We start from the raw sequence: 13,194 nt of genomic DNA on the forward strand, positions 1-13,194 counted from the left end.
CAAAATATTTCTAATCTTTGCAAATATCCTGTAGGATTAAATCACACCACAGCTTTGGAGATACATGTGCCTTTGAGTAATATTTCTTGGCAGATCAGACGGTTGTGCATTTTTTATTTTATGGCAGCATCGAGAATGAGATGTGGATTCTGAGTATCAGCCCTGTGATGATAAATATTGCACATGAGAGAAAATGGGCCTAACAATCGAAGTCTGAGCATCTCTTAATATTCTCATACTTTTCTCTCCTGCTGTTTTCTTTCTTTGGTCTCTCTTTCTCTTGCTTAGGCTAAGAATGTGTGCCCTTCTCAATGACAGCTAAGATTATGAGATCTGAGGGCTGGCTCACACCTTGAAACCTGGTTTTAAAAGTTTCATATTTCTATTTCATTGTACAGTGTCCTGGTCATAGCATTATTCTGGAATTTGTAAACTGTTCATTTGGTTATTACTAGTGTGATTTGTATTGTACTACACTGCAATTCTTTAATTTCGTATAAGGAGTCATTTCTCAAAAGAAAAGCTATAGAAGTCTCTGCATTTAGGTCTTAAAGCATTCTGGACCCTCTTGGCAGTTTTTGTTGATGTCCTATGATGACTTTAATAACCACCTTGAAATGGGGATGGATGGATTAGCTGATTCCAGTAACTGCAAAAAGAAGTAGTAGTTACCAACTGGTTTCTAAATATATTTCAGACTTTTGCAAACTCATTTGTGACATTTGAAGTTGAATCAAGTTTACGGTTTGGGCCAATAAAGAGTTTTTCCATTAAGGATTAGATTTATTAATACTGTGATACTAAATTGATGGCTGTACACCCCCTCCACTCACAACAGACAGAATAGTTTAGCAGGGTGTGTTCTGCTCAAACCCACCTTACAGTGTTTCCAGCTAATTCTGAGTAAGTCTATTTAGGACCCCCCCCCAAATATATTTGAGTGTTTTCAAAGAAACTACTTGTACCTTGATCCCCTAATGGCAAAGGATTCCTTGGAGTTATTTGCCTCTTGGGCCTTCCTCACAGAGATGCAATTCTTTATTGGGATGCAATTCTTTATTAATTTTCATTTAGACCCTGCCGGGCTCAGGGCAGCTAACAACAAATTTAAAACACTTAATTGTAATACAATATAGAAGCAGCATAAAATACAGTATAAAAGCATGAATAACAATAAAATTCAAAGTTAAAAAATCAATTTGTAGGAAATCCATCCAATAAATATTAGATAGTCACCAGGGTTAGCTGGCTGAATTAGTCCTACTTGAGCCAGCGAGGAGGCTAGGGGAGAATTGGCTGTGGTGTCCCAGAGCTGGTAATCTTCATAAAAGGGGAGGGGGAGGAAAGAGAAAGGAAATAAAAGATCAGGCTGAATTCAAATTAAAGGCCAAGTGGAATAGCTTTGTCTTACAGGCCTGGCAAAAGGAGTTTAAATCCTGTGGGGCCCTAGTCTCATGGGACAGAGCATTCCACCAGGTCGGAGCCATCACTGAAAAGGCCCTGGCCCTGGTGGAGGATAGCCTGACTTCCTTAGGGCCTGGGACCTCTAAACTATGGTTATTCATGGACCTTAAGGTCCTCTGCGGGGCATACCAGGAGAGGCGGTCCCGTAAATACGAGGGCCCTAAGCCACAAAGGGCTTTAAAGGTCAAAACCAGCACCTTGAACCATGAGCCTGTACTCCACCGGGAGCCAGTGCAACTGGTAAAGCACTGGGTGAATATGCTCCCATGGCAGGGACCCTGTGAGGAGCCTTGCTGCAGCATTCTGCACCCACTGGAGTTTCTGGGACAGTTTCAAGGGCAGCCCTGTGTAGAGCGAATTACAGTAGTCAGGCCTGGAGGTGACCGTTGCATGGATCACTGTGGCCAGATTGAGGCAGGAAAGGTAAGGGACCAACTGCTTAATGCGGCGAAGATGGGAAAATGTTGCCTTAGCTGTTGCTGTAACCTGCGCCTCCATGGAAAGGGCGACGTCAAGGATTACACCCAAACTCTTAACGGAAGGCACTGGCACTAATTGGGCCCCCGCAAGAGAAGGGAGTTGGTCCCTCACCCCATGCCATTCCGACCCAGCCAGAGGACCTCTGTCTTTAGTTTCAGTCAGCTCCCACAAAACCATCCAGCCACAGCCTTCAAGCATCTGGTCAGTGTGTCTGGGGCTGAGTCAGTGTGGCCATCCATCAGCAGATAGAGCTGAGTGTCATCAGCATATTGGTGACAAACCAGCCCAAAGCTCAGGACAATCTGGGCAAGGGGGCGCATAGAGATGTTAAAAAGCATCGGGGAGAGAATTGCGCTCTGCGGCACTCCACACACCAAGGAGTGGCGCGACATCTCCCTCCCTAGTGCCACCCTCTGTCCCCGACCAGGCTGTGCCCTATATCCCCAAGCCAGTGAGGTGTCCAGAAGATCATGCCAAATCTAAGAGGACAAATCTAAGAGGAATCAGCAGTCCCGACCTGCCTCGATCCAGTTGTCTAGGGAGATCATCTGTTAGGGTGACCAGAGCCATCTTGGTCCTGAAACCAGGACAGGAAACGTACTGAAATGGATCTAAAGCCGATGTTTCCTCCAGAAACCTGCCAAGCTGTTCAGCAACCGCTCTCTCAATTACCTTACCCAGATATGGAAGATTTGAAACTGGGTGGTAATTGGATAGATCTAAAGCATCTAATGAAGTTTTGTTTAAGAGCTGACACACCACTGCTTTCTTCAGCTCCCTTGGGAATGTCCCCGTGAAAATAATAATGACTGCATTTGGGGACCTTATTTTACAAGCTATAAGCTTAGTGTTGACTGGATACCACATCCATACAGGGAGTCAGTGCATATTGAAACTGAGTGGTTTTTGTTCTTTTAAAAGGGGGAAGTAATGTTCTGTTTTAACACGATTAATTGCACCCCAAAAAAGAAAAATTATGGAGACCCTTATTTTGCCCTATATTTTAATCTCAGAATAGGTGAGGACAAAGGAAATGGGGGCATGCTCGTTTGAAGGTAGGAAATGAATGTTGGATTTTGAGCTGAACCTGAAAATGGATTAGAGTGATTATATAGATACACAACTTGACAGGCACAAAAAACCAAGCTGAGTAAAAAAAGTAGCCTTGTTTTTGCTTTCAAACATTGTATTCTGTCAATTCACAGTTGTGGTGCTGGTGGCCAATGTAGATTTGTATTGTTATTAGGAAAAAATACTACTAGGATTCCTTAGTTCTTAATGTGTTGGTTAGTTTGTTGACAGGAGCACCTTTTTGTACTGTTGGGTTAATTTATGTCCACATATTTTACATATCCAGCGTGAAGCCCCATTTCCGATTGTCAAGTAGTTCTGAACATTCTGCTGAAGTAACATCCGCAGTCAGTGCTGTGTCCGTAGGAGATGGACAACTGCACAGAGCCAGCTCAAGGAACTTCCAAACGGAACGGCAAGCAAACTCATTGTCAGGACACCAAGATCAAAGCTATTCACCGAAGGATTCTTCTGTTACACAGATAGAGCAAAATGGTGATTATGGCATGAGCCGAGGCAGGTAAGGAATACATCATTTACCGGTGTGCTTTAAGGTTTCTGCCAACTATATAAAGTTGCATTATAATATTAACACTGGTGCTGTAAAGATATTAGTGTTAATTCTATGAGGGAACCTTCTTTCTACCAGCTCTAGGGTGTCCACAAAACCAGGCAAACTCCAATAAAACACAGGGAATAAAAGATGGGTGGGCATATAATCATATCAATAAGCTGTTGACAGTTTTAGCAGCTTTAAAAATAGTTAGAAAGTTCATGGAAGTTTTCTCTTTGCTTAATTTACAGGAGAAACATTTTCAGAGGTCGGAGAAGACGGGAAGATGACAGACTTGTGGTAAGGTTTTGGGTTTACTAAAAGGAATATTTGTACAGTCATACTTCGGGTTGAAGTTGCTTCAGGTTGAACGTTTTTGGGTTGTGCTCTGCGGCGACCTGGAAGTAACGGAACGCGGTACTTCCGGGTTTCGCCGCATGTGCAGACGGTCAAAATGACGTCATGCGCAGAAGCGACGAATCGTGGCACGCGCAGACGTGGGTTGCATTCTGCTCTGGATGCGAACAGGGCTCTGGAACAGATCTTGTTCGTATCCAGAGGTACCACTGTACTGTAAAACAGCCCCTGTGATGGCCCTTCATATGCCAAAAGAGGTTTTGTCATTTCCAAAATAGTGGCTTGGACCATTCGTCCCTTCTGCTCAAACAGTGACCCTTCTCTTCATTCCCACCTGTATTGCATGTAATGGAATTAGATTTCACAGTCATACTGCTCTCAATTTCCATTTAATATATTTTCTTGAAATCTCATTTTGTGCGAATTTCAATAGTACTTGGATATTTTCTCACTGATATGGATATCACAGCGATACCTAAATACAAGCACTTGGGACTTCTGAAGAGGATGTTGTGGCTGCTTTTTGCTTCTCCTTTGGTCCTGCGATTGCTGTGAGTGAAGTCGTGGCTTGCTTGGTTTAGCATATCGTCTGGACCCAGGCCTGTGGTTTGTCTCCAGACAAACCACAAGCTGTGTAACCACAGTTTGTTCTTAAGCTTACTGGAAGATGCAAATGATGAGCCTGGGTGTGGATGGCATGCTAAGGCAAATCATGGCATAGCTCACAGCAGTGCAGCAGCAGCACGACTGCAATCTTCTATCCAGGAATCTACTTGCTCATGCTTTCATTGAAAGCCGCAGTCTGATTTAGCATTGCGTGTGAACCCGTTCACTGTATTGCATGAATATGGCTTGCAAGGGTATCCGGATGGAGGGAAGAAGTGTGTTACTCAATTTCTTCTCTTGATTGAATATTGATTGGGTGGGGCATAGTATGTTACTCCTTCACCGTATATTAACATGTTATCTTCTTTTTTAGCGGCCTCCGCCTTCAGCTGAAACTAAGACTTTGACACCAAAGTTTGACTTGCTAGCCTCGAATTTCCCTCCATTGCCTGGCAGCATGATAAAAACACAAGGGGACCCAGTCTTAGAGAGTAGGATGTCGGACGTTGTTAAAGGAATAAGCAAAGAAAAGGTACCTAATCTCAGCGCTTGACCTAATCTCAGAGCAAGAAGGGGAGGTTAGAGTGAGTCTTGCCCTAATCAAGGGCACAGTTTGTTAGAAGAGAGCAGAAAGTGGCTGCTTCCCACCAGCCCGGCCCCAAATCCTGTGACCGATAATAAAACAAATGCACCCCTGTCTTAGAATGCTTGCTACACAGTGCATAACCTTGTCTTGCTCCAAGGAGTCCATACAGGAGCACTACATCTAGTGGGGCTGAATGTCTGGGTGAGAAATCTGAGCCAGGCTTATTTCAGCCACCCTTGTAAATAAGTCCATACAGGTTAGTAGCCTGCAAAATGGAGTTGCCTGCTTAGGGGCTCACAAAAGAGGGAAGGAGAGTGAAGGCCAGGAGGCCAGTGCCCTGGAAGGTGTCACCAGTGATGCTTGCCCTGGGCCCGCCTTTATTTTTTATTTTGCTTGGCTACTGAATCAGTGCTAGGTTCCTGAGTATAGCCACCATTTAAATTTCCCACCGTGCCCCTATATAGCATCGCTTTGGAGCCTGCTATCAGCTAAGCCTGCCACAGGACCCAGTGACAAGAGTTGGAGACCCATTAGATACAAGTTTGCCGAAGGCCCCATCAGACCTGTAACTAGTCATGTGACGAGATCTGTCCCGTCCCCCTGTCCCCCACAGCAGCTTGCTCTAGGTCTGTGCTGTGTGTGGAAATGGCTTGCCTCCTCTGGGGGCGTGTCTAGTTTTCTATGCTGTGAGCATAGGAGGGACTGAGAGCTCCTCTGCCAATTCCCTCACTCACCTGCATGCAGTTTGTGGCCACTGTGGCTACCAGGCTTAAATACAAGACTGATTTCACCCCTGCTATAGCTGCTGGTGTGTGCAGTACTGGAGTAGACAAGTGCAGCTGCTTTTACAAACTTGTAAAGGATCCATTTTAATGTATGTACTCTGCGGGCTTGATTGAATGACATTCCTATTTTAAAATGTTTGTGTGCCCCTTGTTTGTGGCTGTGACTCATGTGAGTTGTTATCTTAGTCTGTATTGTTGAAAACATCGTTTCTTTTGCTTCCTCTAGGAAAACAAAGAGTTGCCAGTCGATTGTATAACATCTACTCAGGAAGAGCAGGGCCAGAGTACTGTTCAGCCTGTCATGAGTGCCAGTTCTCCCTGTGAGATTGATGTTCCTGGATTAAGGTAAGGAGACAAGTGTTAGTTTTAAGTTGCACCTGGAACTATGTAGCTGCATTGAAAGGGAAGGGCAAATATATTTATGTTTGTTTTAGTACTAGAGGCATTTTCTGCCAGCAGGCTGTTCAAAGTGACATGCAATCAATAAAAAGAAAACCAAGGGGGGAAGCAAATTACGGGGCAGCTAGTTAAACAAAAGACAACAGCAAATATCAATAATAGTATGGGTGAAAGTTGCAGCTATACTCAGAATGCCCTGCCCTTTTCCCTTTAATTGATGAATGCTTTGTGTACTCTTCATGTTTGTAAGAAGTAGTTCATGGTGCTGCCTATCTCCTCAGATGTCTGGTAACAGATGATTCTGTTTTAAAAGGTACTGTGCAGTAATCTGGGTCCCCATATCTGGTTATACTGAATATCCTTAAAATATGTAAACAATTCCTAAGAGCTCACTTGTGAGTCTTAAGAGCAAGCAGATTAAATGGAGGAACATGCTTGCACTCGGAGCCAGTTCAAACATAATTCTAAGCCAAACAATGACTTGGTGCTGATGAGCCTCTGCAGTGAAGATTGAGGCCATAGCACACTTCTGGTTTTGCTCTGTTAGCCAAGGAGAACCTGTGGTTTGCTTAGTGTTAAGTCTGAATCTGGGCTCATAGTTTGTTTCCCCTAGAAAAGCCACAAGTGGTAAACCCAAGAAACAAGCCTTTGCCTACAGCTTGGGGTTTGAAGTGAGACAAATCACTAGCCTGAGTTTAGACCTAATACTAAACCAAACCATAGCTTAGTCCTGGGTAGCACTGCCAGACCAGGGGAGGAGAGCGGTGGCTACACCCACATATTTGTGGCCCACCCACATATTTGCTTGTTTTGTGCCAAGCCATTTATTTGGCTTTACATTCCATGCAAACTGGGCTATTGTATTTTAATGTTTCTCAGACAAATGAATATAAAAACAATGAAAAAAATGTGTTGCTCATACGACTAGTGCATAACAGCACAAAAGGAGCAGGACCTATGATGATATGATTAATTGTGTGGGAGTGGGCTGGCATTGTGTGTGATGATGCGTTCAACATGCACACAGGGAAGGGAGCATATGGAATCTGTGCCCCCTGCCTTTAAATATGTTCCCATACCTGGAAAATGATTGCTTTGGATGCAAGAAATCATTTTCAAGAAGCCCAGCAAGTTCCTGTGCAAGGTGTAATATCAAACTCTCATTGGATTTACCAGTGCCACTCAACCAGATAAGCTGGAAGAGGTCCAAGCGCAGAAAGAGGTTGCAAGCCAGACTTCGCCACCTTCACCTGTGTGCCCCCTCAGTACTGTAAAATCACCTAGGACAAACACCACTTCATCTACAACCAGTACGAACACGATGCCTACTGTGACAGTACAGGTAAGGGTGTCTGCTTTCAGTGGGTTTTCAATGTCTTTAATAAACACCTCCAAGCCTTGGGGAATGTGGGAATTTCACCCCAGTATTTGCAGTGAAGGTTTGTGTTCGGATGGAGGGGGCTGTTGAAAAAAATAATAAAATAAACTTTTGCATTGACTGAAGAGAAACTGCAGTGGTACCTCGGGTTACATACGCTTCAGGTTACAGACTCCACTAACCCAGAAATATTACCTCAGGTTAAAAACTTTGCTTCAGGATGAGAACAGAAATCATGCTCTGGTGATGCGGTGGCAGCAGGAGGCCCCATTAGCTAAAGTGCTTCAGGTTAAGAACAGTTTCAGGTTAAGAATGGGCCTCCAGAACGAATTAAGTACTTAACCCAAGGTACCACTGTACTTGTTTTTTATTTTAAAATGCTATCCAGCATGCTGTCCTTTTGTATTCTGGCACACTAAAACCTTTCTCTTTGACACCCAAAGCAACCCCGGAAGCTCAGCTATGCTGAAGTCTGCCAGAAACCCCCAAAAGAGATGGCTCCAGTTCCTGTTCAGCCGCTTAGGGAGCTGCGTACCAATGTAACCTCTCCTGCCAAAACAGAAGAAAATGGCACCCACGAAAGAGCTGGAGAGAAGGCGTGCGAAAAACCTGAAGGACGGGTTAAGGACTTTGCGGTCTTCAGGGGCAACGGGCCTCCCAAGGGAGCCGCAGGAAAAATCAGGGAACAGAGGCGCCAGTGTGGACGTAGGTCTTCTCCTCAGGGAGCGCCTCGGCGTGTTGGCAAGGAACAGTACGTGCCACCACGATCACCAAAGGAAAATTGATCAAACTTTTTATTTAATCATAACTATGGACTAATGAGCAGTAGAGGAGAAACTGGCCAGCTGTGAGAAATTCAAATGTGGGGAAAGCGGACACTGAATTCCAGAGCACAGAGTTTGCGGTGTGAGAGTGCTGGAAGAGGTCCCAATATTCATCTCAAAGTGATATATAAAATGCTGGAGGAATTGAATCAATATAAATATGATAAAAGATTATAATTTTTGTAACTTTTTTTTTGTTTTAATTTGCAGCGGGTTTCCTGCCTGAAGGTAGAGTCTTGGGTTATGAATTAGTTTGTTGAAAATGAGGAACAAATACATACACACGATAGCATGTTCCTCGCCTGGAGAAAGAAGAGGCAACATATTTTTTCCCTTTTTTTTCTTTTTTGAAAAAAGCATTTCTGTAAAAGTTATAAATTACTTTTTAAATCTATTTAATGTACGGCTTGTAGGATGATGTGTATGCCATTAATGGCCTTGCATTACAAATCAGCCCCAAAACTGACATGCTTGGTCAGTATGAATGAGTGTAGCCACATACTTGTTATGTCATGATTTAGTCACTGCTGATAACTGAATGTACTACTGTAGTATTTTGTGTTTTGGAAATGTAGTATTTGAACTTACTAATTTTGGTCAGCTTTTAAAACTCGATATTTTACTTTGGATTATACAAACAGCAAGATTAGTAAATGAATAGTGGGCAAGGTTTTAATTTGTACTTGCTTTCCCCCTAATTAGGGATTGCATTATTTTTATTTCCCCCCACTGCTTTAGTATTTTTCTCTAAATCTTTATTACAGAATTATGCACATCTAGCTGGAATAGTCTTTCCAGTACTGATGCAGGACTAATACAGAAAAAGTGCACAGTGGTCCTTTTCTGGTTATCACATTTAATGACCTTGGATTTTCATCTCTTCAGTATGCTTAATTGTGTAGAAGTGAGGCAAGTCAGTTTGAAGTTTGGCCTTGCTATGATACATGGATGGGCCTCTAGAGTGACTTGCATTGATAGATACTGTATCTTGAAAAAGCTCTTTCTACTGAAAAAAGCACTTCATACTATACGGGAAATCAGGTTTTGTGTAGAGGGCAGACTTTTAAAACAGCAAGTTTGGTAAATAGGTTTCCTCGGTTTTTTAGAGGTGATAGCCATGGAAACTTCCAAGTTAGTCTGGAGAACATTGGAGAGGATTTTTACATAGCTTTATGTTAATTAGATTAACAACATTGTGTAACGAGCAGTCTGGGTTATAAGCTGGTAACTGTAGTAAGTCATAAAAGGAATAGAAAAGCTGCAACAAGTTAAATCTGCCAAAATCTGCATGCTACGGTTCAAGGTTCTGTATTAAAGTGTTAGGGGAAAGTATCTTGCAACAACCAAGTGTACCTTTCTTTAGTTAATAGCAAGTATAACAAATCTAAAGTTGTTAGTTGTGAACACTGGAAAATGCAGTTGCGAGATACTACCACACCCTAGTTTATATATGCTAGTGATAACTTTAAAATGTCAGTGGCAGATAAATAATTTAACTGTGAAAATGTTCATCTTCTGATTTTCTTAGCCAGATAACCCTTGGCAATTTTTACTCAGTAGGCATTCTCTATCAATGGCTTTGAGAACACTCATATCTATTTTTATAAGTATATAAATATATATATAAAGTTAGATTTGTCATTTCTCTAACTTATTATTCAGCTTGGCAATCACTTTTTTATTTGATTGAAAAGTGTATATGTACTTACATAGTTGATATTCTTTTTTTCTATGCATGTTATTAATCATTACTCATTTTAAAGTACATGTGCTGGGTTTGGCAGTCTTTAAATTTACACAAATCATTGATCACAGCTGTTAACACAGAAACCCATTTTGGTTTACTCATAATGCTATTTTTGTATGGACATAACCCACAAAAGGTGAAAAATATTTAAAAGTGTTAAGAACGCTGCAAAATGTATGGAAGAGTACTTCAAAAATTCTTTTTTTAAGATCATAAATCTAATTACTGCACTTGGATTGGAAAAAAAGGTTGAACTGCGACAGTTATCCTTAGGGTAGACACGTATTGTGACATTACAAACTAAAGATGTATTTGAATTTATAAGAGCCGACAGGAGTTCTGGAAATATATATATGGTTGTCTGTCATTCAGAGAGAATGTAGTTGTTTGGAAAGGGGCTAGTCAAAACAAATTACCTGGCAATGTGAGTGTGTGAAACCTAACCCTGCGTTATGTATCCACGTATGGGTAGAATCTTTGTTCAAAAGCAGATCAACTTGAAAGTGTAGCTCTTTGCTTTTTTGGATGTTAAAAAAATAGAGCTCGCAATTGCTTTCTTGTGAGTTAAAAATCTTGACCTATGGAAGGGATGTGTTATACACCCTGAGAGTGTGTGTGTGTGTGTGTGTGTGTGTGTGTGTGTTTGTGTGGGTTATGGCTCTTGTGCAATGTATGTGTTAAGTGTGTAAAAACAGCTTTTTCCAGTGTAAAGTTGCTACTCTTGAGGGCTCAATATTTGGTAACTATCAACTCAATTAACATAGCCTCCCCCCCTCAAATCTACTATAAACTTTTAGGTTTAGAGGAAATAATGAAGTAAATGCAACTGTTAAAAAGAGAGTGAACAGTGTGTGCTGTTAACTTTTCTTGCAGTTATTGCATGATTAGAAACTTATCTGGGCTCACTATTGCTCTTGTCCATTCTCAGGCAGTGTCTTGAGTCTCCATCAGTCTTCCCATATTACTTTGGAAACGAGAAATAACATCTTTAGAACTAGATTCACTGCTGGCAATTCTGCTGTTTTATTGTAAGAATGTTGAATGTGGCAGTGCTTGTTTTCTGCATAGTTTTGCATTAAAGTGTTAATGGACAAAGCATTCTTATAGTTACTGGGAAATTGAGGCAGTGAACAACAACATGTGAACCCTTGTCCTTTGTCTCTTAAAAAATACTGGATGAATGTAATATATACCGGCATAGCCTGTACTGGTAAAATAACCAAAACAAGCATTTTCATTGTAAATATTGAAACAGTGGAGATGAAGCTGATGTTTGCATTTCATCCATAAAACATCAGTGTCAAAGCTGTCTACCTAAATGCCATTACCTTTCACCTTAAAGGTCAGTAATGGACAGACATGCCTGTTGAGTCTTATCAGTTGAAATAATAATTCATTATAATGGCAAACAGCTTTCAGTTTCCTCAACTCTCATTTGTTGGTGATTTTATGAGTGTTCTGAGTTTTCCTCCTTTCATGTTTTTAGGATTGGTAAATAACTCTGGGTCCTATTATTGTACTTATGTTCTGGAAGGGAAAAAAGGGGGCGATACTCCGTTGGCATGGAACTTAATATTCCTGCTTTCTTTTCTTTTTTTGATTTAGCTTGGCAGAAAGTGTGATGCAGATTTAGCAGTAGGTTGAACTAAACCCATCTTACTGACCAGAAGAAAACTTAATAGATGAAACGGGCAGATCAGTAGCAATTAAGTGACTTAAGCAATGCTTTTATTGTAGTAAAATAGCTATGGCCTTACTATTTCATCAATATCGGCTAAATGTCTGAATATGTTCACTCTTTTTACTGTTACCCAAGTGAATATTCACATGAGAGGAAAAAAAATACCTGCTACATGTGTACAGATTTCAAATTTGTAAAATGCAGCATTATATACAGACAAAATGCAACAGAAATGCACTTCGGGTTGGGGGGAGCTTAAACTTTTGTAAATTGTGATTACAACAAATATGCAATAGGTTTTTTTCTTTAACTTTTGATATTTCCTTCTGAAACATAAGATTGTTACCATTAATCTTTAATGGCCTATCATGCTCTTATGTGTGTGTATGTGTGTGTGTTTGAGAGAGAGCAGATATTCTTTGTGTGGGTTTCCTTTAGGATGGTACATTTCATTTAAAAAAATATTCTTTGGATGAAAGTTAGCTGGGTCTCCAGCCCTGGACTCTGGAAGACATCTGATGAGTGTATTAATGTAGGTTTCAGAGGATATTAAATGGAAACTAATTGGTCTTCAAAGTAACCTGTAACAGCTTCAAGAATTTTATATTTAGTAGCTGGAGGGTGTGTGTTTTTTACAGAAGATTGTCATGGATAAAATCCCCCCCTCAAATATATTTCTGATGTAACTGGCTAGTGCACAAATGGTTTCAGTTCTTCAGTCAAAACCACTCAGCTATGTCTCTCCTGGAAAAGTTTGGTTTCTGATATTTATATTCTCACTTTTCTGTGAGACTTCTGTTTAAAAAAAAGAAGTAGTAATTATCTGGATTCTCTACTTTGTCAGTTTGGTTTATTCCTGTTGTCAAAGCTGTCTAAAACAAAAATGTGTAAAGTAGGTTCATGCTTAATTGTTAAAATTATACATGTATTTGTATTTGTTTTTGACATTGCCAAGGTGCTATGGGAAACTGAAATAACCGTTAGAAGGAAATAATAAAATCCACCTTAAAAAGACACACATCCTTTGTCCAGATGCTAAATGACTTGGTATGCCGAATATGTGTCAGTGGAAGACCTATTACTCAAAACCACTAACCGATCAAAATGGAAGGACAGGCAGGAACTATATAATAGGTGGATCTTAAATGCCATTATGGCAGACAGGCTACTTTGGATGTTGGTTCTTACCCATACGGCTAATTAACTACATTGGGAGTATAGTTGTAGATTGGGAAGGCTAACCTGTAGCGCTCCAGATGGTGT

At 41.1% G+C, this 13,194-nt stretch overlaps 1 protein-coding gene across 1 annotated transcript in view; it reads left to right on the forward strand.

The window, feature by feature from the left end:
• LARP4 (La ribonucleoprotein 4) overlaps window positions 1-12,949 on the forward strand; it is a 37,025-nt gene extending 24,076 nt beyond the window's left edge. The window contains exons 11-16 of the mRNA XM_053375101.1: window positions 3,302-3,535; window positions 3,820-3,868; window positions 4,905-5,063; window positions 6,129-6,247; window positions 7,478-7,643; window positions 8,123-12,949. Coding sequence (XP_053231076.1) covers window positions 3,302-3,535; window positions 3,820-3,868; window positions 4,905-5,063; window positions 6,129-6,247; window positions 7,478-7,643; window positions 8,123-8,464 — 1,069 coding nt within the window. The 3' untranslated portion in view covers window positions 8,465-12,949. The remainder of the gene's footprint in view (window positions 1-3,301; window positions 3,536-3,819; window positions 3,869-4,904; window positions 5,064-6,128; window positions 6,248-7,477; window positions 7,644-8,122) is intronic.
• The last annotated feature ends 245 nt before the right edge of the window (window positions 12,950-13,194 follow it).

Source organism: Podarcis raffonei, chromosome 2, assembly GCF_027172205.1.
Source record: "Podarcis raffonei isolate rPodRaf1 chromosome 2, rPodRaf1.pri, whole genome shotgun sequence".
Lineage (NCBI taxonomy): Eukaryota > Metazoa > Chordata > Lepidosauria > Squamata > Lacertidae > Podarcis > Podarcis raffonei.